Source organism: Serpula lacrymans, assembly GCF_000218685.1.
Source record: "Serpula lacrymans var. lacrymans S7.9 unplaced genomic scaffold SERLAscaffold_5, whole genome shotgun sequence".
NCBI classification, from domain to species: Eukaryota; Fungi; Basidiomycota; class Agaricomycetes; order Boletales; family Serpulaceae; genus Serpula; species Serpula lacrymans.
This window is the reverse complement of record NW_006763294.1, coordinates 707,387-723,237: the sequence shown is the minus strand read 5'-3', so window position 1 is coordinate 723,237 and position 15,851 is coordinate 707,387. Positions and strand designations below refer to the sequence as shown.

General features: G+C 45.6%; 4 protein-coding genes across 4 annotated transcripts; 2 read left to right on the top strand and 2 right to left on the bottom strand.

Annotated features, from left to right (window-relative positions):
• Positions 1–4,133: 4,133 nt before the first annotated feature.
• SERLADRAFT_407129 (uncharacterized protein) lies at positions 4,134–4,883 on the bottom strand (the record flags this gene model as incomplete). Its single annotated transcript, XM_007316410.1, has 3 exons — positions 4,134–4,310; positions 4,547–4,584; positions 4,673–4,883. The coding sequence occupies 3 exons, from the start codon at positions 4,881–4,883 to the stop codon at positions 4,134–4,136; spliced, it is 426 nt and encodes a 141-aa protein (XP_007316472.1).
• A 1,925-nt stretch (positions 4,884–6,808) lies between these two features.
• SERLADRAFT_407128 (uncharacterized protein) lies at positions 6,809–8,675 on the bottom strand (the record flags this gene model as incomplete). The annotated part of the gene is made up of 15 exons (XM_007316409.1): positions 6,809–6,964; positions 7,021–7,077; positions 7,137–7,275; positions 7,347–7,357; positions 7,412–7,540; positions 7,601–7,749; positions 7,807–7,915; positions 7,972–7,985; positions 8,111–8,143; positions 8,195–8,276; positions 8,329–8,353; positions 8,403–8,431; positions 8,455–8,496; positions 8,554–8,602; positions 8,656–8,675. 15 exons carry the CDS (start codon positions 8,673–8,675, stop codon positions 6,809–6,811), a joined length of 1,044 nt encoding a protein of 347 aa, XP_007316471.1.
• Positions 8,676–9,900: 1,225 nt separating this feature from the next.
• Positions 9,901–12,062, top strand: SERLADRAFT_414389 (uncharacterized protein; the record flags this gene model as incomplete). Its single annotated transcript, XM_007316408.1, has 10 exons — positions 9,901–10,367; positions 10,417–10,525; positions 10,586–10,656; positions 10,710–10,804; positions 10,855–10,953; positions 11,017–11,335; positions 11,386–11,523; positions 11,577–11,704; positions 11,759–11,895; positions 11,947–12,062. The coding sequence occupies 10 exons, from the start codon at positions 9,939–9,941 to the stop codon at positions 12,060–12,062; spliced, it is 1,641 nt and encodes a 546-aa protein (XP_007316470.1).
• A 308-nt stretch (positions 12,063–12,370) lies between these two features.
• Positions 12,371–14,797, top strand: SERLADRAFT_463192 (carbohydrate esterase family 9 protein; the record flags this gene model as incomplete). The annotated part of the gene is made up of 10 exons (XM_007316407.1): positions 12,371–12,544; positions 12,605–12,669; positions 12,805–12,936; positions 12,990–13,008; positions 13,061–13,410; positions 13,467–14,010; positions 14,066–14,111; positions 14,164–14,281; positions 14,336–14,431; positions 14,493–14,797. 10 exons carry the CDS (start codon positions 12,419–12,421, stop codon positions 14,623–14,625), a joined length of 1,629 nt encoding a protein of 542 aa, XP_007316469.1.
• Between the last annotated feature and the right edge of the window lie 1,054 nt (positions 14,798–15,851).

The window sequence follows — 15,851 nt, the reverse complement described above, 5'->3', positions numbered from 1 at the left end:
GCTTTCCGTGTTTCGGCATGTCGGCAAATTTTTCGCGTCGCCACTGGCTACACATTGCATTGCGCCCTCGCTTTTGTCGTTTCCCTTACTCCCCTTCCTTTGCCTAGCCCCACCATGGGCCCCTTCCTCTCCTTTTTATTCTCACCTGACGGTTGTTTCTGGATCCCCATTCTAATCCACTTTTCCGTCACCTCCACCCTCCTCCTCCTCATTTTATTTGCACCCCCACCATTTCGGATGTCACCACTTCCTATCCGCTTCCGTCGCCGATCCGTTGACTACCACGGGCGACTGCTGATATCAGCAAAGCCCGGGCGGCCGGTGTCGATGATGAGAACTGCAGTTAGAAAACCACACACAAAACAAACTAACACACAATCCTCCCAGATTCCACGGAACTTGTTTATGGGCTTTGCCTCCTAGAACAGTGGAGTGATCTGGTTGTTCGTGGGGTGGTACGTATAAAGATCCTTCAAAGTAAAACCCAGAGGTGTATGAGTGTGGGTTTTGAGGAGGAGGGATAGTTGAATTTATAGAAGGATAGGGGCTTGGTGACGAGTATAGACGAGCACTACCTTGCTAATCGTAGCACAAGGTAGGTTTGAGAACGACAATATGACGAGGTTCCCAGTGATAGCAGGCTCCTGACGCACAAACTGTAGTGCTCAGAAGGACTCTAATCGAAGGGGATGACAATCACTTTCAAAAAGTGACGAGTGACGATGACAGCAGTTAACAGTGGTAGAAGTGGGAAAGTGTTTGTGACCACACTGGATCACAAAGTAGTAGAAGTAGTGAACTTGAGAGTAGAGAAGAAGTCTGGATTGGATTACTTGTTTCTTTTTTTACAAGGTAAAATACAGGGGTTTATATAGTAAAAGAAAAGTAGGCTATGCACAGTATAGCTGTGCAAAAAGAATGAGAAAGAACATGAAGGAAGGAATGTATGCTGACAAATCCTGCGTAGGTAGTACAGGATAAGATTGTCAAAAAAAGGAAAAGAAAGAGATAGAACAATGAATGCTGTGAGTAATGTCACAGGTTTGTACAGCCATAAAGTAAAGTCCAATAGCAAAAAGAGAGCAGGAAAATCATGATGTCATGGGAAGATGCAGTAAAAAAAAGGGCAAGGCAAAACACTATCAGTATCAACACAGTTCCTTTATTGTCAGTCAGGCATTCTAAAAAAATATGTGTCCATAAAAATGATTCAAAAATCAAAAATAATCGCACTGTAAATGAATGTTCTGCTGAAGAAAAAGAAACTGGAGCCACCGGTCCACCACCTAGTCCAAATCCGACAGTTCCATGGCCTTACCAATGGACTGGTTGTGTTGGACCACCTGATCAAACGAGGGAGGGAGAGGAGTAGTTCCAATTTGAGTCCCAGGCAGCGTGTGATAGGTGTAGCTGTAGCGAAGACGATGGACAAAAGATAAGTGTACCCCATGTGAATGGGACAGCGATGAACATGGGCGACGCAAGGGGATGAACCTTCTCCAGCTCAAAAATTACCCACCCACACTCCAACCAGGCAAGACGAGCGACCGATGTTTTGATAGTATATGATGGCAGATCGACGTCATGAAGATGGACCTGTTGCCCTATTTGGACTGGCCGCCGGGGCTTTGCTGATATCAGCAGTGGCACGTGGTAGTCAACGGATCGGTGACGGAAGTGGATAGGAAGTGGTGACATCAGAAATGGTGGGGGTGCAAATAAGATGAGGAGGAGGAGGGTGGAGGTGACGAAAAAGTGGATTAGAATGGGGATCCAGAAACGACCGTCAGGTGAGAATAAAAAGGAGAGGAAGGGGCCCATGGTGGGGCTAGGCAAAGGAAGGGGAGTAAGGGAAACGACAAAAGCGAGGGCGCAATGCAATGTGTAGCCAGTGGCGACGCGAAAATTTGCCGAAATGCCGAAACGCGGAAAGCACCGGATGGAAAAGCAAAGGTGAGCGTGACTGGATTGCCTAATAGAGGTGGTGCTGATCAGCCACAAGTTTGAAAAGGGCAATATTAATTACTATTCCACGTGGCACTGTGCCTGTGTGGCGCAAAGGCGAGTCTTTCTGAATATTCGCTTCATTCTTGACACCTGTCCATGCTACCAATCAACTTTGGTGCATGACACCGGTTCAAATAGGGCAACAGGTCCATCTTCATGACGTCGATCTGCCATCATATACTATCAAAACATCGGTCGCTCGTCTTGCCTGGTTGGAGTGTGGGTGGGTAATTTTTGAGCTGGAGAAGGTTCATCCCCTTGCGTCGCCCATGTTCATCGCTGTCCCATTCACTTGGGTACACTTATCTTTTGTCCATCGTCTTCGCTACAGCTACACCTATCACACGCTGCCTGGGACTCAAATTGGAACTACTCCTCTCCCTCCCTCGTTTGATCAGGTGGTCCAACACAACCAGTCCATTGGTAAGGCCATGGAACTGTCGGATTTGGACTAGGTGGTGGACCGGTGGCTCCAGTTTCTTTTTCTTCAGCAGAACATTCATTTACAGTGCGATTATTTTTGATTTTTGAATCATTTTTATGGACACATATTTTTTTAGAATGCCTGACTGACAATAAAGGAACTGTGTTGATACTGATAGTGTTTTGCCTTGCCCTTTTTTTTACTGCATCTTCCCATGACATCATGATTTTCCTGCTCTCTTTTTGCTATTGGACTTTACTTTATGGCTGTACAAACCTGTGACATTACTCACAGCATTCATTGTTCTATCTCTTTCTTTTCCTTTTTTTGACAATCTTATCCTGTACTACCTACGCAGGATTTGTCAGCATACATTCCTTCCTTCATGTTCTTTCTCATTCTTTTTGCACAGCTATACTGTGCATAGCCTACTTTTCTTTTACTATATAAACCCCTGTATTTTACCTTGTAAAAAAAGAACAAGTAATCCAATCCAGACTTCTTCTCTACTCTCAAGTTCACTACTCTACTACTTGTGATCCAGTGTGGTCACAACACTTCCCACTTCTACCACTGTTAACTGCTGTCATCGTCACTCGTCACTTTTTGAAAGTGATTGTCATCCCCTTCGATTAGAGTCCTTCTGAGCACTACAGTTTGTGCGTCAGGAGCCTGCTATCACTGGGAACCTCGTCATATTGTCGTTCTCAAACCTACCTTGTGCTACGATTAGCAAGGTAGTGCTCGTCTATACTCGTCACCAAGCCCCTATCCTTCTATAAATTCAACTATCCCTCCTCCTCAAAACCCACACTCATACACCTCTGGGTTTTACTTTGAAGGATCTTTATACGTACCACCCCACGAACAACCAGATCACTCCACTGTTCTAGGAGGCAAAGCCCATAAACAAGTTCCGTGGAATCTGGGAGGATTGTGTGTTAGTTTGTTTTGTGTGTGGTTTTCTAACTGCAGTTCTCATCATTCAACAGCGGAAAGTACCAAATGGAAAGCAAAGGTGAGCGCGACTTAATTGCCTAATAGAGGTGGTGCTGATCAGCCACAAGTTCAAAAAAGGAAATATTAATTACTATGCCACATGGCACTGTGCCTGTGTGGCACAAAGGCAAGTCTTTTGAATATTCATTTTATTTTTGACACCTGTCCATGCTACCAATCACTTTTGGTGTATGACACCGCAGGTGTAGATTTGCGCAAGGACCGGGAAGCATGTGGAGCCTCTCCAGTTTTCTGTTACAATTGACATACCAGCACCTACTTATGCTTCACTTTTGTACTTTACTTTTCATTTTTCCAAGTCACATGACCAGTCATGTGACCATTTACTTTACTTTACATTTTCGACTTTTCATAGTCACATGACCAGTTATGTGACACATCACCTGATCAGGGTCTAGGCTCACCATGTGACAGGTCACATTCTAGACATTGGACTTTTAACTTTATTTACAACTGTACAGTACACATGTACAAACAACCCTGTAGTAGTATATATACCCCAATAGATCATGGAGACTCCTCAGCGAGTCCTCCTGTTGTCTAGCACAATTAACTCACTAAAACCTGAGGGGTGATCCCTCCTTCTTTCTCTCTATAGTGTGTTCCTGTGTGCGCCGGAGTAAATAACTCTTGGTTGTTACATTTTCTGTGGTGAAACTTTTATTAATTATAATGTATAAGATTATAACTCAATAACACAAACTTCATGACCAGGTTGCAACCACACCGGGGATAAGCCTGTCAACCCGCAAGGGAATAGCTGACAGTCCCCGGGATTTTTGTAATATTCTGAAGATTGAAGCCAGCTCTTTGAGGGCTTCTTGGGGCATTTGCCATATTTTGCTTGAGATGCTGTAGACTATCACATATGCTTTGCTAAATATATTAGCTCAATATATGTATTCTGCTTGACCATGTAAATATATTTTCACCTGTCTCAGTGAAGATGCCTAGAAGGTACCATAGAACTATTCTTCTGTGAATGCCCATTATAATGGAAGGGACTGTGATGATGCCAATATCTTTTGCAGGTTGATATTCCTCAGATATACTTTGTTCAAGCTTGTTATTCTTGCTGTTATTACAAGGGCTCACCTGCTCTGCATACAATGTCACATCCCATTGAATATTCACTACCCGGGTATTTATCAGTAACATCCAATACAAGTAACCTACTCCTTGTGAGGTATACAATTCCTAACACCCCAGCTACTCTCTTACATTTGCTAACAAATGTTCCCGGGAGTTTTGCATTCCAGTCCCACTGGAATCCTGGCTCTGGCTGGAGGAGGTTGGGCCCCTCAGTATGCATGCAAATCAATGCTTGCCAGAAGTGAAATAGCACATACTGTGCTGCAAGTTCTGTAAACAGCAATTTCCAGCTCAAAGGAATATCAGAGGGAATGGATGGCTTAGGGGTCTGAGGACTCATGATGTTGCTGTAGACAACAAAAATATATGTGGGTTCTCTAATAAATGATTACTGGTCAGTACATTATATAATACTGCATTTCAGAAACATGTTCTTCAAGCATGTCCATGAATCTATAATGTAAGCACTATAGTCTTAGAGAGCCTCCCGGCAAAAAGACACCACCAGATTTGGAAGTTATGAGATATTATATTTGCATATCCAACATCAAATAGAAAAAAATGATGCTCAAAAAGGTGACAGACAGGTCTTCAATGAGCAGACTCTAATCCAGCTGGGTCATCATCAACAAGCACCCTGTGACCCAGCCAGGTCGTCTTCAACTAGCAGACTCTCACCCAGCCAGGTCGTCTCAGACAGGTTACCCTCCCAGCCGAGTCATCTAAAATGGGTGTGTGTGCTTGCACCCAGCTGGGTTATCTTCAATGAGCAGACTCTCACCCAGCCAGGTTGTTTCAGACAGGGTACCCTACCACCCAGCCAGGTTGTCTTCAATAAGCACCCTGTGACCCAGCCAGGTTATCTTCAATGAACAGACCCTCACCCAGCCGGGTTGTCGAAGACGGGGCACCCTATCACCCAGCTGGGTCATCTTCAATGAGCACCCTGTGACCCAGTCGGGTCATCTCAGACAGGGCACCCTACCACCCAGCCAGGTTGTCTCAGACAGGGCAACCTACCACCCAGCCAGATTGTCTTCAACGAGCACCTTGCGACCCAGCCAGGTCATCTAAGACGGGTGTCCTCTCACCCAGCTGGGTCGTCTAAGATGAGCACCCTGTAATGTACTGACCCAGGCGAGTCATCTAGGATGGGCAGTGTCTCACCCAGCCGGGTTGTTGATGATGGGAACAATAATATTACGTCTAACATGGCCTGGCTGGCACACTCTGCTAGCCCCATCTATATACTAATATTATCAGGTAATAATGCCCCATCTAAGACAGGCAATTATAACTATATGGGCTGGTAATGAGGCACTGACTAAGCAACATGTGTAAGGCATGTGTTTGTAAGTGTCTTTGTAATAACTATGTCATAGGTCACGTGATTGATCATGTGACTATGATAAGATAAGATCAGGAGGGATTATAGATAATGTGGATTCATTATCATCATTTGATAAGATAGGAATTTGAGATTGTGACAGTCTTCTGGCATGGATATGACAATAAGTGATCCTTTGCATACAGTACTAGTCACTCATTGTGCATCGCATTCTTCTTGCATCAGAAAGATCTCACCTGCCATCAACGCTCTTGTCCTCGTTGGGGCAGCTCTCAGAACTTTGTAGGTCCATCACGCTCTTGATCAGACCATATACGAAGTTCCACGGAATTTCTAAATCAGGCTCGTGGGAGACCTTGTTGGCGTAACTCAAATGAGAGAGAGGACGGTATGGAATACTCCAGACTCCCCACACTCATGCTCTCAGCTGCGTTCAAGAGTATGTCGCACCTATTGAGTACCACAGGGCAAGAGAGGAACCAGCCTGATAGCCATAGTGCTCTGATAGGCGGTAAAATACGAAGGAAAGAGGGAAAACAGTTTCCCCGCTGCATCCAGCAATTTTGTAGAATGCGAGCGACTCGTACATAGTGGAGATGCAATCACGGACAATGCCAAAGAATTGCACAACAGCCGACACTATTCTCACCTTGGCAATTGAGAACATTTAGTTGGCATAGGTGGGGTAACGTCCGTAACCTTCAAGGAGTCCGTAAACATATGTAAAATGAGTTCTCAAAATACCTTAGATAGAAAGCAAAACAAGAATTACGATCAAATGAGAACACATCCGATGAAAATTACCAAAGTTTTGAAACATACAATACTCCCAAGTTCACCGCTTCTCCTAACTACTCTCAAGAGAATATAACGTGTGCGCGGCGTTCAGAGTGACTCGGATATAATTGTGGTGGCTCTCATTGGGTGTAGCCCTGTACCGCATTGTCGTGAAGTTCAGGAGTGTAATCGCTGATAGTATGCTTTACGATATTGATGTGGACATCTCCCCTGAAACTGGACGGTTGCAGCTCGTAAGAGCCCACAGTTTCTGAAGCAGTGCTAGTGGTAATATTCTGCATACAAGCACAATCCTGTCAATCATGGATGACAAAAATGTCTAGTCACATACCCTTCGGCGTGCCCCCGCATTACTCGTGGAATTTCTGGAAGGATACGACCCTGTTTGCTATAGACAAAGTCTTTGTTACATAATTCAATATCTTGGGATATACAGTTAAGACGTACCGTTGTCGAGTCGCCAAATAACACGTTTTCTGGGTCACGATCGCCTGAGGTCAGATTGCCCCAGCCAACACGTGCATTGAGTGTACTTAGTAGGGCATTCGTGTATAGCTTTGAAATTGAAAAGTCCCAGACGAAGTTTCTGTGAAACAAAACGCCAAGTACACCCGACATCAGTCTGAAATCAATTCAAAAAGTACTTCGGCAACTAACTCTGCTGTTTGCTGGAGAAGAATGTGTAAGAGACAGAGGAAATTAGTACAGAAATTATAACTCACTGGAGATATGGTGAATGAGAGCAGATCGGCGATCGCGAAAAGCAGGGTTGTGAGACCCGTCTGGATTGTCATACGGATAATCCGATTGATGGATACGTTTGTAAACATGTATCCAGTCCTCCGTGCCGACTAGTCACATTGTGATATTATTGGGGGGTTTCGGTAGATGGACATAAAAAACACACGAACCAGACTGAGTACCAGGGTTACCGTAATCAACAAGTCAGCTGCTACAGAGGCTGTAAACCATATCACCGCAGGAAGATTGAATCGGAATGACGCCTTTTGGGAAAAGAGTTTGAAGGTTACAACTTCCACTCCCACCCAGAAAGCGCCCACTACCAAGGTTCAATTGTATTACCACTGGACCGTATGTTTGAGGTAACGACACTTACCAAATGAGAGTAACGCACAAAGGCTGATTATGATGGCCATTATTTTCCTTTGGGAGACCACGCTGATGCGCCAAGCTGTGAATATTTGAACAGGGGTTGATACGCAAACCTGTACAAGACTAATGTGAGCTACGGAATTCTTCGATTGGGTGAAGTTTCACCCACGGTAACAATGGGAGCTAATTGGTGGTACGTGAATCAATACAATGGATAACAACAGCCTGAGGTAAAAGTTCTTACATGCAGCGAGCACTAGAATGCCGGATATTACTCAGAGCCGATAAATATTATTGGAGAGACTCACTCATGGGGAAGTACGTTACAGCAGCAGAGGTATCTGTTGGAGTTTGAGTAACCGAATGCAGGGCTATACACGCTACAGACTCACTGTACTCTTGAACGAGAGGCTGGTAGATGAGATACATATCACAACACGTGTTTACTGTCTCAGCAATGATCAGGTAAAAAACCTAATGAAAAAGGTCAAGATTGTGATTTCTACGTGGAATAATCTGCACTCACAAACCAGCGGATCCAAGTTTGGTCTCTGACACTCGATTAGTTACAGAAAGAGGGAGGAAAGTAGCCTCACTTACGCTTTGTAGGTCTGGAAGTACATGAACGCCTACCACAACCGTCAGCTCAAACCTTAAGTTGGTATCGTGATGAACCAACTTGCATGACCATGACCTATCCTCGTGGGATCAGCACAGAATAAACACTGCATTCAATAGATAGATGACTTACTCCGAATAAAATACAGTTGAAAAACACGCCAACCAGCATTGGCCCATCGCTGTTCGACGTTGACGATAAGTGGGCCTGCAGTGATATGAGTGGGGTACGTACATCCACTCAATGCTCGACATCTTGAAATGTGGGAAGGATAAAGAGGGTCACGGCTTGGAAAGAGCAGTACATCATGATGTCAGATATATACAGTATACTAGTATGATCGGATCCATGTCCAGAGATAGACAAACACCGACCTTGGGCTGTCAGCGTCCGGGCATCTACTATATCTTGAGAACGCGTAGCAGGCTATTTGTGAATTCACCTTGGGGTCGCCACCAAGCCTGAGGCCTGAGCTTCAAGATTGAAATTATGTACCTTTGCCACATCAGCTTCGAACTTGGGTCATCTCCGCCTTCTCCGCCATCATGCATCAACAAATAGCTCTCCATCTGCTCTGTCACTATTCCTGGATCCGTATAGTTATAGGCCTAGGTGCACCGCACTTTCAAATTCACGTCGAAACACTAGGTAACGCCCAAATAATGCCCGAGTAATTTGCCATTTGCGACAGCACAAAAAACAGCCCCTGAGTCGAGGCCGCGGCACACGTTGACCGGTACTTCAAAAACTAGTACTGCCAGTAAGTATTTCAATCAACTTTTATACCAGGGATACTCACTTTGGGTCCTATCAGGCAGCCAGGTTAGACGGCCAAGGCTAGATCCCTAAGGAGGAACGGATGTCGTTCTCAGGCTCGAAAGGATAGCCTAAAAAGGGCTCGCAGCTCTTGCAGACTCGGACTGGTTCAAGATGCTGTTCACAAAGAGAATGCTCAAGTTACGTCTTGTATCCATCTACTGAATGATGCTCCACAACCTAGAATAACTCAAGGATGCGAAGTCAAGCATCTTCGCACTGCCTTGGCCAATGTTCAGCAGCTCGAATATGCGGAGGAGGGTCTTCATAACACCAATGATCAGTTGCAGCAGGAATCCGAGAAGTTACATAACTATCACAGCTGGTTTGCAGTGGTTGCCCACTCCCATTCGTAATACCCGCATACTGTATCGTCAAGAATTTTTTGTATGCCTTCCACCTGACCTACCTTCCCTTCTGCCTTGCTTGGTATCAGACTCCTTTCCCACCCATCGAAGCCAGCTTGAGATATGCCCCGCAGCATGTGTAGCCATATCGATAACTTCGCCCAGCGATAACCTACAAATATCTATTACAAGGTCCTGTGACCAGGTACTCGTGTGAGTTTGTTTTGGTGCTTGACATGTATTGAGTATTCTAAAAAGGTACGTACATTCCGCTAAACTTGTTTGTTCGATAACAGGCTTCATTTGCATTGATAAGGAACTCAATGGCCATAGCAAACTTTCGCAAAGCCCAGCATGTCTTTGAAGGAGAAGACGCGCGGCGCGACTGGAAATGCATCTTTCACTGCCCAAGCACGCGCCCATCAAGAAAGGCTCGAATCACAGATACCAATTTCTCTTCGTCTTCCAGTCTCTGTGCTAGACAACCTTCCTCTGGATGTGACAAGCATTCCAGAGTCGTGTGGTTTATTGACTCCTGCTGAGCTCGCTATCACTGAGTTAGACGCAACAGCAGTATGCGAAAAAATTGCAAAGGGAGAGCTGACAGCAGAGGAAACCGTCGTAGCCTTCGGGAAGCGAGCAGCTATCGCGCACCAGGTCACTGCTTGCTTAACAGACTACTTCTTAGACGAGGGAATTGCTCAAGCCAAAGAGTTGGATGCGTATTTCAAGCGTGAGGGTAAAGTCATTGGACCTCTTCATGGACTACCAATTTCGATCAAGGTATTATACCCATCGTTAGCTCGAGAGCTGTTCACTGATAGTGTTATAGGATCACATTCCTGTTAGGGGAAGGTGGGGCTCTGGCGGTTTTCTTTCGAACGTGGAACTTTCAGCAGAAGATTGTGATATGACTAGGATTCTACGAAGTCTTGGAGCTGGTAGATCTAACTTTGATACACGTTCTGACTAGGCGCTCATCTTTGCTTCGTATCTGATAGTGTTCTATGTAAAGACGAACCAACCGCAAAGCATAATGCATTTGGAATCGCAATCATTCTATGGACGCACTGTAAGACATCCATTTCCCACCAATTTCACAATCACGCTAATCAAGTGTCCCAGCTTAATCCCCACAACAGCAATCTTACTTCGGGTGGATCATCAGGTGGGGAAGCGGCGTTATTGGCAATGAAGGGATCATGTATGGGTGTTGGAAGGTAAGTCAGACCTTCCTTTAGCAGTGCAATCACTGACAGAGTAATCACAGCGATGGTGGAGGATCTATTCGTGGCCCATGTTCCAACTGTGGTTTATACGGCATTCGACCTACATCCAAAACAATGCCTATGAATAACTACATTTGGTAGTAAGTATAGCACTTCATCACAACGCCTTTTCGCTTTGACGCTCGATGCTATCTCTCCATCAGTCAGGATGGCCAAGACGGAATTCTTGCATCTACGGGTCCCATGTGCCGCTCAGCCAGGGATATGAGGTTCTTCTTAAATGCAGTCTTTGGTGCACGGCCATCCCTATTGGATCCCAATTTAATCCCGGTCCCTCTATCCAATCCAGACCTCAGCCAAAGGAAGCTTCGTGTTGGCATCATGATGCATGATGGAGTAGTGATGCCACACCCTCCCATGCTTCGTGCCCTTGAACTTGTCAAAGCCAAGCTTCAAGCTGCTCCAAACATTGAAGTTGTCGACTACATACCCTTCGATCACGATCAGGGCTATAGTCTAACCGTACGTCCCCATCTAGCTCTCTTGTTGTATTCAAGACTGAGATTATGCAGCGAGAGATGTATTATGAGGACAATGGCGACACATTACGCCGACTACTGGCAGAAGGTGGTGAAGACATCCTCCCGCTTACAGAATGGGTAATCAGCCCTCCGCATACAAAAGGTCATAACGCAGTTGAGATGTGGGAGGTAAGTGCTTTGAGAAGTCTCTGTCCCTTCTTGTAATCCTTCTCGTGTTTTAGTTGCACGACAAGCGTGACAAATACAGGCGAAGCTACTCAGATTACTGGCAAGTTTACGGTCTCGATGTCCTTGTGTGCCCACCATTTCCTGGAACCGCGAATCGCCATGATACTGCAAGATATTGGGGGTAAGTTATTTGCAACTATGTTCTGGAGTACAATCGTGATTTAGATAAGTTCAGTTATACAGCGATATGGAACATCTTAGATTACCCTGGTGTGGTTTTTCCCACTGGTCTCAAGGCCGATCCGTCTATTGACATAACGAGAGATGGAGTCAAGCCCATGAGCCAGGCTGACGAGTATAACCAAGCACTTTGTGCGTTACCCCACGTTTTGCAGATCATTTAGTCGCTGACCATAATTTTAGACGACCCTGAGATCTTTACTGGAGCTCCAATATGCTTGCAAGTTATCGCTCGCCGATTCAATGATGGTTTGGCTCTGGCTGCTCAAGAGATCATCGAACGTATCATCAAGACCTAGTGTGGTCTTACATGATAGACGCCCCCGGAACAGTTACTCTGCTATCGGATCTCGGATTGTGTATATAAGATTTACTTTGAAATGTAACCTAGCGTAAAGGCCCAAACTTGATTCAAATGTATGATTGATCTGGGCGTGACTAGAAGGCATGGTCGTGCGGTAGACAGTCCGAATCCGACATCCAATCGGCGTGTAGTGTGAGACACACGAGCGTCCGAGTCGAGCACATGCTCAACTCGGAATGAAGGCAAATACCATATGCTTCAAGGGGCCCATGGCCAGCACTGGCCTCGCCATCATTTTCCAGTGTGGAATAGGAGCTGCAGCTTGCTTTCGTCCAATCATCACCTCCCTCGATGGCATCTGAATCTCCCAACGGGCTGATATGCTTTACAAACTGTCTGTTGCCCCAGGAGGACGGCAGTCTTGTTCAAAAAGATCTTTGGATTGACGAGCGGCGCGGAGTCATTTTAGACGCTCAGGTGTGTTTGCTCTGTACCAACACCGACCACATAATTCACTTCCACACTCTCGCTCCTTAGCGCACATTTTTCTTGAGGAAAGAGAGACCTGATAAGATCATCGATCTAGGTGGAAATATCCTCAGGTATGTTCTTTTCGCGGATAAATGCCTCTCGTTTCGAAAACTCGCTGGCTCTATCTCGAAGTTGCAGTCCTTTGCTTTATTCCCACTTTTATCCCTCAATGATATTGTGAGTGACTAAACATATTTTCTTCTTAGCCCAGGGTTCATAGATATCCAAATCAATGGAGGCTATGGTTTCGACTTCTCAGTCTACGACGGCGATGATCAAATATATAGAGATGGGATGAAGTTGGTTGCAGAGAAAATCATTGAAACAGGAGTTACTGCGTATGTTTTAACTTTCTTTCAAGGACTTCCACCTGAAAATACTTGTCTCGTAGCCTAGTACCAACTATCATCGTACGCGCCTTATCTACCAGTGCATTCACCTTCTGACTTCTTTTTTTCCCAGACACAAGAGAAGTCTCTCTATCCCAAGCTGCTACACCTTTTACGTCCTTATTCAGCACCAAACTCGGCTCATCTTTTGGGCTGGCATGCAGAAGGACCATTCCTCGACCTTGCCAAACGTGGAGCGCACGCTCCTCCTTTCCTCCTGCCTGCAACCCAAGGCTTCAAATCATTTGAGGACATATATGGTTTACCCAACCTTGCGGATGCCGAAGATTGGCTCATGGCTGGTTCTGTGGACGAGCAATCTGTCGGTGTTCGTATCGTGACTGCTGCCCCAGAGATCGAAGGCGTTATGCATGCTGTAGGAGAGTTAAGCAAGAGAGGTGTTGTGTTCTCCATCGGTCACAGGTATGCTGCTAGTGCTTTGGCGTATGCATAATTTGTCTCACCTCCATGATATGTAGTATTGCAACCACCGACGTCGCAACTATGGCAGTTCAAAATGGTGCTCGTCTCATCACACATCTCTTCAATGCCATGCCTCAGTTGCATCATCGTGATCCATCTATCATTGGCCTTTTGGGTGCTTCCCCACACTTATCATCTCCCCTTTACTCTGCCTTTTCGCCTTTCCCTACTTCCACAGTCAACGCCTTGAGAGCTACCATACATGCTGCTTCCGTAACCAGAAAAGTGAGCTCTCCCGGTATCGTACCACACACGTCCGAGGCCTTCGATGATACCGAGACGCCTCCACAATCACCAATGTTGCTCGCCACTCAGTCCATCTCTCAGTCGCGTTTGCACACACAGACTCGTCCTCACTTGCAGTCCCTTTCACTCGCGAGTAGTGGATCAATTTCTCCGCTTCCTCTTAACTCAGAAAGCAGGCAGCTTAGTCGCGGGGAGTTACACCTCGATAAAGGATTCGTCGCCGATCTCGCCTTTGAAAGGCCGTTCTATGAGATGATTGTGGATGGCATTCATTCACATCCCAACTCGGTCCGGGTAGGTTTTTACACCTATGTTTCACTCGTTCGATGGTCTGAATGACCTTTCCTAGCTGGCGTATTCCGCCTATCCCGAGGGTTGTATTTTGATCACGGATGGTAAGTGATACTGCGCCTTACAGTGGTGCCCACCTATATTGACACTCTTTAGCCATGAAAATACTTGATCCCAACCTGCGTGATGGTATACACGAATGGCGAGATGGACAGCGGTTTGTGAAGGAGGGCGATAAGCTCTACTTAGAGGGCACGACCACCCTCGCTGGAAGGTAAGCATGATGTAGATAATCTCACCCTTGAAGCCTGACTCACTATCCTTGCAGTGTTGTCACTCTTGACAAATGTGTGCGCAACTTTTCGCGTTTCACCGGATGTTCCCTGGGCGAGGCTATCAAGTGCGCGACGTTCAATCCGGCAAAGTAGAAATTTTCTCCATGAGTTGCTGCACTACACATTACTCACTCCCTTTTCCCCTCTCAGATGTCTTAAAATTGAGAACAAGAAAGGGACCTTGCGCGCTGGTGCTGACGCTGACCTGGTTGTCCTTGACAGGGGAGGCAATGTGATGAGCACTTGGATCAAAGGCAAGGTCGCCTGGTCGAGAAAGGCATAAACGATATATCTGTTGGGGTAGAGCCTATCATGATCGTGGTCAAATGATTTTTATGTTTTCAAGGGTTTATATAGTTTATAGGATATCTATGACTGTGGCTATTTATGAAGAAGCAGGCATAAATATATGCCCACCAGTTCGTTGTTGAAAATGTCATATTAGCTATTGCTGGCAAACTGGACGTCGTGCATGGGGTGTTAGCCCAAATAGATAATAGATTCATATTCATGAGTAACCACTCCTACGTAACGTACACATCATGATGAGAGGATCATCGCAGGATATAACACTCCCGACGCGTTTAAAACTAGTGTTTTGGAAAGTGCTATATCGCAAGCAGCCGAGAATCATGCACTGTTAGGACTTATCTCTTCATCAACTTGACCCCCCCGCACTTGGAGCAATATTCAGCTGGAATGAAGTCACTGACGACATGGGCAATCATGGCTGTAGTCGGGTCATCTAGATCTGTTATGGTTGCTCAAAATGTTTTCTAGCAATTTCGCATTTTTGCCTAGAACAGCAAACCGTTCCCATTTTTCGTGTGATATGCTTTGATAGAAACTAAACGACTGCAGGGCACGCCTCAGCTGCCAAAAATTGAAGTGGAGATCGGAATGCAGCGACTCCTTGTTCGCTATCACAGCGTCGCAAACATGAGCATTGATTTTGGTAGCTAGCTACATCCCTGTCTGCCATGAAGGATAAAGCGTGTGTATCCTCTGCAATGGTTTCCTGCATCTGGATCTTTAATTGATCAGTCTTCTGATTTCTGCTGATAGACGGGGAATACTTACGGTTGAGCAAACTAGATCGACTATGGCAGATAAGTATACCCGTTGGTCAACGGTGACTGCAGATAGCTTCTGGCGCTTTAATGCCTTCGAGTCAGACTCGATCTGCTAAAAGCTGCAGAGCGATGTTACCTGTCAGAACTTGTGATAGGATCACATTATCACAAGTACTGGTACTGCTGGTGGGACAGATACAGACACGGTACTCAGCAAGAAAACTCAATTTATAGGAAGTTGTAGGAAGTTAAATGTTAGTGAAAGTGAATCAATATCGATAACACAAGCAAGTAGAAACGTCAAGTGGCACTTGCACTCGCGGATAAAAGTAGACTCAAATGAATGTCCGACTGGGGTAATTCAAGCGCCGCGTCATGACAATGGCTTTCGGCTTTGGCCTGCCAATCACGTCTTTTATCACTGAAATTTCTTAAC